Raw genomic sequence first — 15,366 nt, 5'->3', positions numbered from 1 at the left:
CACCCCACTCGCAACACACACACACACACACACACACACACTTTTTGGATCTGCTGAACAGTCAAAAACCAGTGCTCTGTTCTCAGTCAGTGGTTAAATATCACCATCATTGTCAAAAAGTAAAAAAGGAGCCCTTAGGCATGTTCTTCACAAGCCACTTCTTCTCTTTTTCTCTATGGATTAGCAGTACGCTCAACTGTACGTAACCACATTGTGCCTCCTCAAAAAAGATTTTACATAAAGACAGAGAGAACTGTGAATGGTCAGGTCAGACTCCTTGTGTTTTCATGATACAACTAGTGCCGGTATATATTGTTGATAGGGAAGACGACATCAACAAGATAGAAAGAAATCTCAGTGTTGTTCTCCTGTTTGGTTTGATATCTCACAAACATGTTTTACTCTAAGGCAGTGAAGTAATGTTTACAGGATGCTTTCTATCAGTGATTGCACAGCAGCAGTTTTCTTTTCAGCAGCTAGACAGTCACAAGGGGAACAATGGAAACAAGATGACTTCAAGAACACAGACATAGCCTGGAAATGTCTATCCAGTATTGTTTTCAAACACTACAGCATGCTGATCTAGCATCAATTCTACAAAGGGCAAGCTGTAACCCATGATGCAAATGAATAGATCTAGATTAATAGGATGATTTGACAAGTCAATCACCTGCGTTTGAACTTAACCAATCAGAATGCACAGTGTAACTCCAAAGAACTCATCCTGGCATCAGATCTGTACGGGTGGGATACACTTCAAACTAATGATTACCAAGAAATGGACAATAACTCCAGAGAGCCAGATTGGATGAGAAATCATGAGCAGAGCTCCCACTGTAAATCTATATTCTTCAAAGTGTTCCATATATCTCTATGAAACTCATGACACAAAGAGGAATGAGAAATTGTGTGAGGGTGAGAAAACCACTACAGTGGAGTAAATCGATATCATCGGAAGAGATAGAGATAGAACGTTGACTCACTCTGTCCCACTCTCCACCATCTGAGTGAGCAGGGAGATGCCGTCCAGGTTGATGAACTCTTGAGCGAAGGTAATGTCCCTCGAGGCGTTGGCCAGGTCCTTCAGAGACTCCAGCTTGGCGTCCATGCTGGTAGACTGGATCCGTTCGTGAAGCTGGACTGCAGTCTGGTACTAAAATGGGACAATGTGAGGGGGGACATGCATTTAAAAATACCCTGGGATGATTACAATTAAAAAGAGGTTTCTCCCTTTAGCAGAGTCTTACTCAAAAGGACAGTATTCTAAGAAATGAACTTACAGGAGAGGTGGTCAAGCGCAGAATAGATCCATTCTTTATGTCATTGCGATTCTGTGAAGATTAACCAAGATAAAAGAGGTAAGTGAACACCTGAGGCACGGTTTTCTCTTACCTTGGATACTGCTGGCTAGAGTTAAAACAGATAACCAAACCTTTTCTGTGATGTAGAAATTTGTGGCATCAGCAATCTGCAGAGCAAAGTTTTCATGGTTCCCCAGGGACCACCTAAAAGCCATTGAGTGGAGAGGGGGGGAAAACATTGCATAATTGGTATTAAATGTGGAGAACATCTTGTGTAAAATACAGCTAATAGGATTTATTTATGGAAATCCAGAAAGAAGGGTTTTGTAAGAAGTCTTAGGTGAATTACTTTCAAATTCAAAGGCATGCAGACTTACCCCTCACACACTTCTTTAATGATGGCTGAGAGAGGCTTTTTCTGTGGGGAAAGGCAAAACTACATTTAGTCCACAGCTTCTAAAACAGTATTCAAGTCAGAGTCCGCTGTAATTATTTTTATATTACAGGACTGGCACAATGAGAGGCTGGCGTTCAGGAGCCTGTATTTAACCGTCCGACTTCTGATGTGGGATCAGTGACCATGTCTGTGTTTCATTGGATGTGAAGCTCTTTCCAGATCAGCGGCTGTGACACTCTGCTCCACAGAGGTCGACAGCAACCAAGAGGCTTTACTCAATTACTTTTCGACAATAAGTTCAAGATAGAGGCTTTTTGACTTTACTTCCCTTCGTGTCCCTTCTTCGCTCAGTTGCACAATACCATATTGTTGGCAACGAAAAGCTCAAGTCCTAGGCTCCTCCAACAGTGCAACATACTTAAGAAATAAAGCAGTGTCTTCAGAAGAAGGTCCACAGGATCATCAATAATCTATTCTATGAAACACTGTATTTTGGACTCTTCAACATTTGCATCTTATTGATTCAACTATGGTAAGGCTGGTTATGTTTAATCATTTTTGATGTCCTTGCCAATGTGATACACATGTTTAGGTATTAAAGTAAATCGTTTTGACATTTTGTATAATGATGTTCTAACTTATACCCTTAACCTGCCAAATGTCGCAATGGGTGCTTTTCCTTAAGTTAACTTCCTACTTGCTTCCCTCACGGAGAGGAAGCCAAATCTGCCAAATGGGAAATCTTTTTTGACAGCATCAGTTTTAAGCAACATAAGTTTCTAAAGACGTGCTGCAGCTTTGTGTCACATGTGGAGGGAAGACATTCATACGCCAAGCGCTACTTGATAGAAAAACGTATTTGTAGGATACACTGGGGTTTCCTCGCTCCAAGCTCCTCCAGAAACCTCCTCACTCCTCTTCCCCTCGAGGAGGGTTTAAGAGGTTTGCTTAAGATCCTCCATGTTGGAGTTGCATTATGAGAAATCCAGCAATTGAGGAGCTTGACCCGTACTAGATAATGGGATAGTTTTCTCTCTATTCTGTCCTTGGTGAGTTGTTATGAAGGTGCGATGCTCAATCTCTGGAAAGATGGGTAAGTGTCTCCCACTGTGCAGAACATAAGCTTTTCTAAAGTCACAAATGTGTGCACAAACTCACACAGCTACAAATACGCACACTACCAAACACACAGAGAAAATAAGTTAGCATCTGTATGCAGTCACAGTGTATGAAACATTATGAATGTCAGTGTGATTGTGTTTTTTTCTGAGCCTGAGCAAGAAGAGAGGCTTCTTCAAAAGAACAAAAGCTGAAGTGATGAAGATTTACAGAGGGAAGAGAGTGGTGGCAGGATGATGGGCATACAGTATATGGCAACAAAGGCAGAGGGGGGACAGAAGAGGAGGGAGGGGGTTTATGTGAACAAAAGATAAGAAAAGTGAGAAATACGCAAACTGAATTAGATGAAAGGAAAACAACAGCAAACACAGGAAGCCGGAGAGTGGCTGATAATTGTTAGTGAGAGCAGGAGAGTGGTTGCTGAACACAGAGAGTGACGGATTAAAGGAAAATGAAGAGCAAGCAAAGTGCACGGAAGGATGAGGCGACAAATATAAGCAGTGTGTGCATAATGCCATACAGTATGAACTTAGTCTCCGCTCGCTCGCCACTGCTGTCATCCTCAGGCTCTCTGGGAGCTACAGTATGCTGTTAGACTGCAGTGAATACACACACGCATGGACGGGTTTAAACAAGCTAATTTAGGACATTTTTCATGTTCAATAACAATGCATTGGTATGTCCTGAAAAATTATATATAATACATGCCTCTGACGATAACATATCGATAACATATCGATAAAATCACAAATGTACATGATGCAATACAAAGGTGTAGGACCATCATTAATCTAGATTTTTACAGCAAATTATCAGTATGTCATGGATCTGCTTCAGCTTTCTTGATAGCAAATTATAAAAATGCTCCATCATCAAAGAAAGTGCAAAGGTTTGCAATATTTTTAAAGACGTTAAACCACTTGTGCTTTGCTTTGAGCAATCCCTTCTCTCATACATGATCAAAGCTTTTCCCAAGCTTTTTGAACTGTATTATTAATAAACTAATACATATACATTTGGAGCGGTTAATTATGGCAGTTATGTGGCTATTAATTATAAATACATATTTCTTTATTTAATAAAATATTAGCACATGTGCAAAACTTGTAGAAGTTATTAGGAAAACATTTTACTTAAATTAGTTTAATGTCTTGCTTCTGAATTACTTGTGCTAACCTTAAATCTCTTTCCTATGTGAGGCCCTTTCATATGTACTATTCTATCAAATTGTATTCTCAAACAATTACTATTGGATGAGCTTTTTGTTGCTATTTGTGTGTTTCAGCTGCACGTTCGAATATTTGTTCTTCTTGTTTGTGTATAAGTCTCTTTTGAAAAAGGTCCTTTACTCCTAAATTAAACCTCAACAGAGATGTGTTTGTTTAAGATAGATTCAAAATATCGACATCATCATACTGTACACAGCCTGTTTTAGTTAAACAATCATTTAGTTGAATTTAAATCTAGCATTAAAAGGTAGGGTAGGTAATTCACTTCAGAGACACGTTTTGTTATATTCCATGGAATGCTCTTAACATCCCGATAGCAATGAATATCTTAAATGCTTTGACAATAAATACATTCAAAAATGTCATCTGTGGAAGCCGTGGTGCTGTAAAAAGCACGACCAATCATCTGAGCCGGCCCGGCTAAAATAACTGGACGGCCTACCTGCCTGTCAGCCTTCCATCTCGTGCCCTCATTGGTCATGTGTGCGTTCGTGTTTGTTGGAGGAGGGGCTCTGTAAGGAAGCCTGAAGGAAGTGGTAGATTTTCTTCGGCTGCGTACTTTCAAATTCTAGCGCACTCGAGCTGGTTTCTCCATTCTTACCTACCCTACCTTTAACCTTAATTCATTTATGTTCATCTTTTCACCTCAGAGGACTTTACCAACGCTTTCATCATCCAGGAATTTCAGCACCTCCACTTTCCCTCTACTCGTGTTTTTCATACTGCCCTGTTTGCACTCCCACAACATCTTCCTCTCCCTCACTACTACTGCAACCCAAAAGTAAGGAGTATTCACCTTGTGCGTTGGCAAACATGTGTATGTTTGTTTGTGTGTATTATATATTGAATTCTTTCACACACAGTGACGTCACGAGCTACCCGCAATGCAACACGCGCCATATATATATATATATAAATACGCCATTTTCATGGAGGTGCAAATATCCTGGAAGTGCAAATATAAACCGCTAGCTAACGTAGCAAGGCAGAGCGCACTAGGTTTTTTTTTCTGAATTAACGACCGAAGAAATCGCTGCATGTCTTCGGATTACATCTCTGGACTTGAGGGGTGTGCTCTAGGTCGTTACCAGCGTAAACTAGAGCTGTGTGGGTTGTCGGATTGCCCTTACAGACTGCGTCGATTTTGGCTGCATCTACGTCTAATTTCTGGAAACACCAGGTGAATACCCCACTTGTCACAATAATATTATCATGCCATTGCATATATGTGGTATTTTAGAGTTGACTAGATATTGATTAAGGCAATAGACTATGATATTCAGTACAGGAAGCTGAGCAACACCTAGACGGTGTACGGCTAAACCCTTGGCCTGCTTGCACCTCGCGTAAAACGGCGGATACCGGAAGTACGGTGTCGCCCTCGGCCCAATACCCGTATGTGTGTGTGAAAGAATTCAACTTATATTAAGGGGTTCTTTACCATCTATGAGCTCCTAAGCTCCTGTTATCTGACACAGTGTCTCTTTTGTTAGTGGAAGGATAACAAGTACACTTCCTCTCTTTCCGAGGTCCTTCAGTTGCACAGCACTCACACGTCACCAGCTAGTACCAATGACTGATGGCAGCATTGTCACAACAGACATTCAAACCATTACGACACACAAGGATGCATTTTGTTTTACACTTCTTGAACAGATTTATTTAATTCTAGATTCAATAAGTATGCACAAACAATTCCCAGCAATGGCCATAAGGAATTACATAATTAAATCTCATTTTGGGTTTCTTAACAAGTTTTGTTTTTGACTGATTTAGTGACTAAAGCATGTTCAGCAGTAAAACGACTTGTATTTGACAGATGATCACAATGAGTAATGAGCCTCTAGATCATTTGTATCTGATTGTTCAGTTCCTGTCAGCTCTACGCAGCATTTCAGCTTCTAACAGCTCATCCCTTTTACATTTTCAGATGTAACGTTATTGTTTTGAGTCACTCTAATCACCCTCTATTGTCGTCTGAATGCATTCAAAAAGCTCCAATAAACCCACTGTATCCGAGCCTATCTGCTCAGCATCACAGCAGACAACAAAGTAAGCGATTAGCTGTTTAATATAGCAGAGCATTTAGAAGCTAAGATATTTCCCTGCAAAGTTGGTGGAGAACAAAGCAGAGGTACAAACAGAGTGAAAAACTGGACTTAGTTTCATTATATGGCCACAGTAAACTCTGGATACACTGAACATTGTTTTTCCTTAGAATTGTCCTGCTTATATATTCTCTACCGACAGACATCAGCAGCCCTCTCACCTTGTCCTCTACCTGCTCTCTATTACATTTCTAAAAAACAATAACATTAAAATGCTTATTACAATTGCCTGCACTTATACCAATTTCCCAGCATCCAAACTCAAATGTCATACTTTCATGCCCATGGGGCATTGAAGGTATTTCGAGAGATGCAGTGTATTTTATGGACACACACACAAACACATACTGCAGAGGAGCAAACGCAAACACACAGACAAAAAACAAGGATGAATCCCCATGCAAAGTGATACACAAACACAGAGAGGTTAAACAAACACGAATGCATGAATAGTAACACGTATGCGTGTTGCCACACAAACACACCCACGCACAATTTCACTTATGCAGAGTCAAACCCACGTAAACAAACAATAATACACGCACACATTTGCAATACACACACACGCACAGACACACACTTTCTTTGGGTCTCAAGACAGCACGAGCAGCTGAAGCCCACTCCCCATGGCATGACTCAGACAGACATATGCTGCTGCAGGGCCTATTGTACGGAGGAGATGCACAGGGGGGAGGCAGCAGAGGTGGGGGGTGATGGAGAATAAGGGAGGAGGAGGCACAGCAGCACAAGTTTTACAGTTACAACAAAAGACGGGGAGGACGAGTGAGGAGGGGGAACGGACAGAAGAGAAAGCAAAAGAGGACGAGGAGGAGGTGGAGGCAACAGATAGGAGGAACAAGAGAGATGACAGGGAGAGATAAGAGGATTAGAGAAAAGTGGAGGGATGGGAGGAAGTGAAGTGGCTTCTTTTAAGTGAAAGAAAGACCTAACTGGAGCTAAAGACGTTAAACAACACAGACTGCAAGAGCCCTGCTGATAAGGGTCATTAAATACCAAAAACAACATCCCTAAATCCACACTGAAGTGCCTTAAGGACTCCATGGCAGTAGTTCAATGTTTCATTCACTGGCTCATCCATTGAGAAGGGAAATCGTGGCTCCAGTTGCCACAGTGACTCATGGCTTTTACAATCATTAGCCCATCCATGAGTCCACACAACACACACACACACCATTTTACAAATGTGATGTCTAATCAACAACAATTTAAGAGTAAACATATCCCGAGCACAAGGTAAACATTGTTTGGGCTAATTATTTCGTTAACGTGTCAACCACTGTTTGAGAGACGCTGATGATCTCTGACACTTAATGCACCCTTTTTCTGTGTGTGCTGGCATACACACTCTCAAAGCCTCTGATCAGGCAATTGGCATCATTATGAAAACGGGGTATTGCATTACTTTTATCTATATATTAATGGTAGTGTTGAAAATGTTAAAGTCAATCATTTTCACCGTGATCTATATGTTTTGTAAATCAGTGATATTTGATTTTCTTTTGTTAAATGCAGTGTTTCTCAATCATTTTAATAAAGCATGACTTTTTAATTGAAGTTACACATAGGTAAAAGTTCAAACTCAGATAGATTATCTACACTTAAACAGTAAAGTCTTTATGGGTAGCCTAATCATAAATGATCCTTTGTTATAGAGTTTTCTGCAAGCTGCTGTCTGCACACAGCCAGACAAAAATATTTAAACGTTTATTTTAGTCATTACAAAATTCATAAACTAAAGCCAATGCAATCTTCTTAAGCCGGTGTCATTTTAACGGATGAAAGCAGCACTCGGGGGCAGCTTTAAATGTCAAACATGCCATCTAGAGGTGTTGTTTAATGTCCTTTCATGAGAGATGTGTTAGCGTCCAAGCTAAACACTTCCAAGTATTTTGCCACAACTGATCTTTTATCTACGTGCACCTATCCGATAGATTTTTCTACCCTGATAATGACCAACGTAGAGCGGCCATTGGCCTGACATGATGGAGCTACACATACTATTCAAATAACAAATTAATTATACTGCTGAGACACAAAAATAACTAAACATTTAATAATATAGGCCTTAATTTATGGTGTAAGATGAAAGCCATCAATTATAAAGCATTATTCTGTAAAGTGATGTCAAAGCAGTGGCGACTGTTAAACATCTGTAATTAAGGCTTTTCCTTTTGGTAATTAGTGTAATCGCTAGGAACAAAGACACACACATCACTTCAGGGGACATTACATTGACTTACATGCATTTCCTGGAGACTTATCCTAACCTTACACCTCCAATTTGTCCCCATAAGGGAGGCAAGTCCCCACACGTGACTGTGTAAACAGATTTAGGTCCCCACAAGTAGAGTAATGCTAGGACACACACACACACACACCTAAGTTGTTTGTGTGCTCAGACACCTACCTGGTCTATCTCCATGAGCTTGGGGAAGGCCCCTGGCCACTCAATGGCCACCTTCACGATGTCTGCCGGCGGCGGCATGGCTGAGGGGGGGTGGGGGGTGTCGGTCTCTCTTACTCACACCTCTGTCACTACTGCTGGAGGAAGCTCATCCAAACCTGCAGGACAAGAGTGAAGGAGAAGGAAAGAGAGACGAGAGGGAAGAGACAGAAAATGGGGCACATTAGTCAAGAACTAGGTCTGGTTACTTCAGGTGTTTGTTAGCATTAGCATCCTCCAAATACAAAGAGTATTATATATGACTATGGAGAAAGGTCAACAAGAACAATGCTGAAAAATACATAATACATGGGTACAGTGAAGCACTCTGCAGATACTCAACAGCAACTGATTTGGCAGAAGCAGCTCAAACCAATCATTCAATTTCATACAACATTTAAAGCTTCAGAGGAAATCAGCAAATTGACCTACTTTCACCACTTTACTCTCGTGGGTACGGACACACATTCACACACAATGGCTTCTCACATTATCAGGAGCATCTGAGGGCAGGTTTCTCGGCTGTAAGGGTCTATCATCAGTGCTATAAAAAACACACATTCATTACCTGCCATCTCTAGTCCTCAGCTAGAACACGCTCTCGTGTTTGTGTCACGGTTGACCTTAAAAGCTAAGCCCTTCATGCAAATTCCTGTGCTTAAAATCATATTCAAATACACAGTTCAACATCCAACCTACTTATGCAAACTAAAGCAAACAAACTGGTGTTATTTGTCCTCTCAATCGACTTCTTTCCAGCAGTAACCTCATTTAATTTGCAGTTGTTGACACATAGAACGAGCCGGTGGGGCAGATACACTCAAGAGCTTAATTCAAATCAAAGTTTAACTGCTAATGAGGTCACAGCAGGTGAGTGAATCGTAAAGTTACAGTGTTTTTTAAAGATCTACTCTGTTTCGCTGGGACCTTGCGCTAATTCAGTCATTTAAACGCAACAGAAAGACAGAAACCACCCAGTAGCATTTTATGACTTCCAGAATAAAATATGCGACTCCTTTAAATCCCTGCAGTTTGGGAGATATCGCTGCTCCATCTCTCTTTTACTGAAGTAATGTTGCAGCAAGAAATTACACAAATACTTTCAAGTGTTGTTTTTGTGCTCCATGAAAAAGAGGAATAAAAATATGTACAAAAACCTGCTTTAATTGTTGCTTTCCTGCCTGTTGTTTACTCTCTATTGTGGGGTCCTCTTCTCTTCTGTGGTTTTGGATAAGCTTTGACAACTCTGAGTAAATGACCTATTCATTATCTGGATGAATAGGCTTAGCTTTGGAGTAAATGTTCGGACCAATATATATGAGTATGACACAGATATATTATATTGCATATGACATTGAGCAATATTTAAAAAGAAATGGTGGCATAAACGACTTTGAAGTCATATGGAAATGATGGCACCGTTCAAATTCCTCCTCTTTATGATAAAAACTTTTAACCAGTAATACAAATTCTAGGAACATTTTCAAAAGGAGGACGAGGGTCAGAGTGAAGATGATCATTTGTTTCACATTCATTTCACAGTAAGGTACAAAGAGACAGAAGAAATTAAAAAGGTACTTAAATATTTGTACATGTAAAAATGCAACTGAAATTCACAAACAGAAATCTAAATCTGTACTTGGAACCACCCTACATTCACATAGCAACAAGCACGCAAACACTCATATCTCTTTGAAGCAAACACACACTCTCACACACACTCACTCGAATATTGAACTTGTAATCCCTGGTGGCAACGCCCTAGCTCCTGTGATATCAGAGGAACAGGCAGGAGACTCTACCTGAAACCCTGTGGCTTTCCAAAATAAGCCAGTTCTAAAGCCTCGCCGGGGAAGCTGGGTAAAGCCACTTCTGTGTGCTTGCAGGGGTTATAATGAAACCCACCAGCAGAGTTATCAAGTGGAAAATGTACCATATATACCCTCCAAAACGGACTGAGGATGGCATCAATAATTTGCCTTCTAGCCTGTTTAGAAAGCTTGGATCATCCTAGTTCCTGGTTTAGAAGCCTGTTTACATATTTAATCTCAATCCATTATGCATTAAGACTGGCTCCGAGTAACTCCTGGGAGAAAGCTATTGAGCAGACTAGTGTGAGTGTTGTGTGCATAAACACAGGCTGAATAGTGATTCATAAAATGTGCACTAACACTGACGACAGTTGTTTGTGTGTGTGAATGTCTGAACAGTGGATATAAACACACAGAGAGAGTATGTGTAAGCATGTGTGTGCTTTTGATGAGCATGTATCAATCTAAGGATTTTTACGTAACGAGATTGGCCGGGCATGGTGTGTGTGAGTCACCCCATAATGATCCACATAGCCTTTATTCAAGGAACCGTTGCCATGGCAGCCGCTGCATCAATAGCTCAAGATGTGGATGCATCTTTCTTTCAGAAGCGTGTGTCATACTCAAGTCACGTTTGTCACAACTCCCCACATATGACTCAATCCACCCGTCTCCCTGGAGTTTTAAAGCATTGAAATATGACAGGGTATGATCATTGGACATTAGAGTGGTTCAATAACATATGCTAAATACTTTGAGAGACACTTCAGTGCATACAGCTGTCTCTCTGCTTCCCTTTCCCTCTGCCTATCCGCTGCAACCCTAATGCAGATAAATATAACTTGTGGTCACCATTCTCAGAAATGAAGGTTGTGAATAGGATGTGCAGTGAACAAAACTTAAATAAAACAAACGGATGAATACAAACATCTGGATAAGCACATTCCTGCACACATAACACTTAACAGACTACCTGCATGTTATAGGATGATCAGCAGCAACATCATTTACTCTATGTAAGAATATAAAATGTTCCTCAAGACTTTGCCGTACATACGCACAGGATGTGTGAATGAGTGATTCATTCAGCTATATTCTACAACAGCATGTTAGTCATCTATGCACACATTATCACTCGTCCACATACTGACTGAACACATGGAGAGGCAGTCGAGTTGGTGTAAGCTGGAAAAGCTGCCACTCGATGGACTCTTTTTAACCATGCAGTCTTATTTATCCCTCTATCTGAACTACTATTGGATGGATTGCTATGAAATTCTTTTACATACATTCGAGGAAGCCTTAGGATGAATTGTAATACTTTGCTGTTGCTCTGATTCCCCAACTAGTGCCACCATGAGGTTCACATTAGTGGTTTTATGTTTAATGCTTCAATATTTTTGTATTGATTGTTGAGAAAATTGCAACAGACATTCATGTCTCCCTCACGATTAAATATACACAGCTTGTCTGGTGGCGTCTCATTAGCCTCAGCTGTACTCTGTGTCTGATGCTTATCAGAAAATAATGGTATTCTAACAGCCTCACAGACATGCCAGCATGGATTTAGACTGTCTTGTTTCAACCCGGAAAAAATAACCTAGGAATAATTTTAGTTTATGACAACCTTGCTAAAATGGTCTTAATTTATTTGGTGTCAAGAAAAATGAGCACAAACACTTTCAGAGAGAATTTAAAGACGCAACCGGGTTAGCCAAAGCAATTGGGAAGAAAAAGCAAAGGCACACAACAAATGTATCTCAAAACTGAGTCTCACATCTTAGATGATAAAATAAATAGACTGAGCTGCAATAAGGTGGAGATGCTTGTAGTATATATTAGTATTTAGAAGGCAATAGGTAGTTGTATAGCAGGCTACAAAGGCTTTACTAAACCAAAATTATATTTGACAATTGAGGTCATAAAGTTTCTCTATGGGTCAAAATATACGACTAATCTTCTGACTGAGGAGTTGTCTTGTTTCAAAGGAAAGCCGGTGTGTGTGTGTGTGCACATGTGCGTGCGTGTGTGTGCATTCCGAGCACCATGTCATCATCTTCCGAGAACTTCAGATGACTCAGAGATGGACAGCCTTGAGGCTTATTGATTGCACACACACACACACACACACACACACACACACACACACACACACACACACACACACACACACACATCACACACACACACACCACACACACACGACCACACACACACACACCACACACACACACACACACACCACACTCACACACACACACACACACACACCACACACACACACACACACACACACACACACACACACACACACACCACAACACCACAACACCACACCACCACACCACACACTACACACACACACCACACACACCACACACACACACCCACACACACACACACACACATACACACACACACACACACCACACACACACACACACACACCTCATTTCTGACAGCCACAGTAAATCCCTTAAAAATGAGCTCAAATGTAATTGAGAGACACAGCAGCGAAACACACCACGAGCACGATGCTCATTTCATCAACATGTTTTCCTGTGATCGACACACACTGCTCCAGGGTACAATTTCAGAGCAAACAACGCATGTTTCTCAGGTGTGTGTGTTTGTCTCAATATCCTATGTAAGTCATCATGAGTGTTTACTATAGCATGGGTGGCCGTGTATCAATTCCCAATCTGTCGCTGTGGCATCTCATCACAGCCTCCTTACGGTGTAAATGGAACTTTGTTATCGAGCTTGCTGCTGTCAAAGCTCATTATGTAAGAGCAGGTGATCTGCAGCAACCTGGTTCAGTTGAGTGTGTGTGTGAGTGTGTTTATTTTACACTCAGGCTGATAGGACACAGAGCTCCCGCTTTTTTCAGAAGAAGCTTTTCTGTTCACACTTCCTTTATTTCCTCTCCTCTTTTCCACTGTTTATTATTTTTGTCTACTCCATTTGACATTTCTCCATTTCCTGCCAAGTCTCTTTCTCCTCAGTAAATACTATTTGCAGAGTTTGACCACAAAACATAAACAGGGCCATTAAACAGACCATTTCCCCCCCCCCCACTTATATCACACACATTTACAATCCTTTCATTGTTTTAATGGCCCTAATGTCCTGTTTGCACTAATGTGCTGCCAAAACCAATAGCACTCATCTAACTGGGCTGCAGTCCAGCACATATTGTAATCTGTGAATGTGTGTGTGCAGTTAATCTGTCCTCAAGCACGCGCCCACCTGCCGAAACCAGAGAGGCATGTGCCGTAATTCTTCAAGATTAGCCACAAAAGAGTAGGAAAAAAGCGAAATCTCACGTTACCCTGTGATCTGATCCTGTGATCTGATATGGTGCCAGAGGTCGAAAGGGAACAAAACCATCAATAAAAAAGGTAAGAGGAGAGGAAACAGAGATAGAGAGAAGGCCTGTGATTTGTTGGGCAGCAGAAGAGTGCCGGGTTTCAGCTCAATAATTCATAACATGTAATGATGTGAGGGTCACACCGTCTGTGAAGGGAGGAGGGAGGAAAAGGAGAGGAGATGGAGCCATGAAGGAGAGGAAGACAAGAGAACATGAGGAGACAGAGAGGGAGGAAGAGAGTGATAAGTAATAGAGATTAAAGGATGACAGAAGGAAAGAGTCAACATGAAAATAATGACTTCAAAGGTAGATTAAGAGAAACTGAATAAACACAGGATGATTTCAAAATACAAGGCAGATGGACAGAGGAGGATAAAGGCAAAGCAGAACAAGTGAAGAAAAAAGATGATAGAAGAGCAAAAGATGAAGGGATAGAGAAAGATCAGCAAAAGTTAGAAAGTCATATATAACACTGCCTAATCGGTACTAGAAGGGACTTGAAGAGTAACTCTTGACGTACATGTAGTACAATCATTTTCTCCTTTTTAACTCTGTGACTTTGCCATTTATTTGCTATTACTTGTCCAGTTCTGCTAAAGAATACTTCATCACCACTTTAACATAGCATAAACCACGCTCAAAGAACTTTCATTAAAAACCCCGGCATAACACGGTAAATAAAATAATAAAAGTTGGCTATACACTCTTTGATGTGTGATGAACTTGTTAAGGCCTAGCTGGTGGAGAAATTGGAAAGAGAGAAAGAATAGAGAGAGAGAGATAGAGGGAGACTGGGGGCATAAATATCAAGGGGGGGCAAAGTCTAAGTAAAGCACATCATTTTGCTGGTAGCTCCTCCTGGGACCTTTTACAATGAAGCCTAATGATGTGAGATAACATGAGGCAGCAGTTTTCAGTGAGACCAAGCAGCACAGCCTCAGCCCACACTTTACAGTATATCAAACACGTCTACTAAACCGTTAATCCTAATCTTTGCAACATTTACAGTTCAGGTGATTTTTACCTGACCTCAGGCTTTGCATTGAACTGACAACCAGTGGTGGAAGAAGAACTCAGATCTTATACTTAATGTAAAAGTCATAATACCTCAGTGTAGAAATACTGTGTTTCAAGTAAACATCATGCATTCAAAATATTACTTGAAGTATAGTACAATCGGTATATGCAGCAACATATACTTAAAGTACCACATCTCACTTATTATCCAAAGTTGCCATTTTCTGAACAATATTATACCACTTGCTTATAATTAGTGATGCATTAATGTGTCTACGATTGTAATTTTTCAGTTTGAAAAAAAATAGCAATAACTTTTTATACTGCCGGGTATCTGTAAGTACATTATAATGTATCAGTTATAATTTGATGCCTGTATTATTAATATGAACCTGTAAAAGTAAATCAAATATCAAATGTCAAATAAATGTAAAGGAGTAAAAAAAAGTACAATATTTGCTGCTAAGATGTAGTGAGTAGAAATATGAAGTAGCATCAAATGGAAATACTCAAGTAAAGGACATGTACCTCAAACGTGTATTTAAATACT

The 15,366-nt window shown here is 40.5% G+C and overlaps 2 protein-coding genes across 5 annotated transcripts in view; one reads left to right on the top strand and one right to left on the bottom strand.

Annotated features, from left to right (window-relative positions):
• The window catches only part of si:ch211-193k19.2 (uncharacterized protein LOC100034574 homolog), a 1,126,861-nt gene that overhangs the window by 502,311 nt on the left and 609,184 nt on the right, over positions 1-15,366 (top strand). The window lies entirely within an intron of this gene.
• Positions 1-15,366, bottom strand: part of elmo1 (engulfment and cell motility 1 (ced-12 homolog, C. elegans)) — a 99,196-nt gene that overhangs the window by 57,847 nt on the left and 25,983 nt on the right. For all 4 annotated transcript variants that reach the window (XM_034240955.1, XM_034240954.1, XM_034240952.1 and 1 more), the window contains exons 2-6: positions 8,583-8,737; positions 1,679-1,719; positions 1,433-1,505; positions 1,281-1,331; positions 984-1,153 (exon numbers count right to left, since the gene is read on the bottom strand). In XM_034240955.1, coding sequence (XP_034096846.1) covers positions 984-1,153; positions 1,281-1,331; positions 1,433-1,505; positions 1,679-1,719; positions 8,583-8,660 — 413 coding nt within the window. In that variant the 5' untranslated portion in view covers positions 8,661-8,737. The remainder of the gene's footprint in view (positions 1-983; positions 1,154-1,280; positions 1,332-1,432; positions 1,506-1,678; positions 1,720-8,582; positions 8,738-15,366) is intronic.

This window comes from Gymnodraco acuticeps, unplaced genomic scaffold, assembly GCF_902827175.1.
Source record: "Gymnodraco acuticeps unplaced genomic scaffold, fGymAcu1.1, whole genome shotgun sequence".
Taxonomy (NCBI): Eukaryota; Metazoa; Chordata; class Actinopteri; order Perciformes; family Bathydraconidae; genus Gymnodraco; species Gymnodraco acuticeps.
Note: the sequence above shows the minus strand (reverse complement) of the source record. Positions and strands in the feature narration are given on the sequence as shown.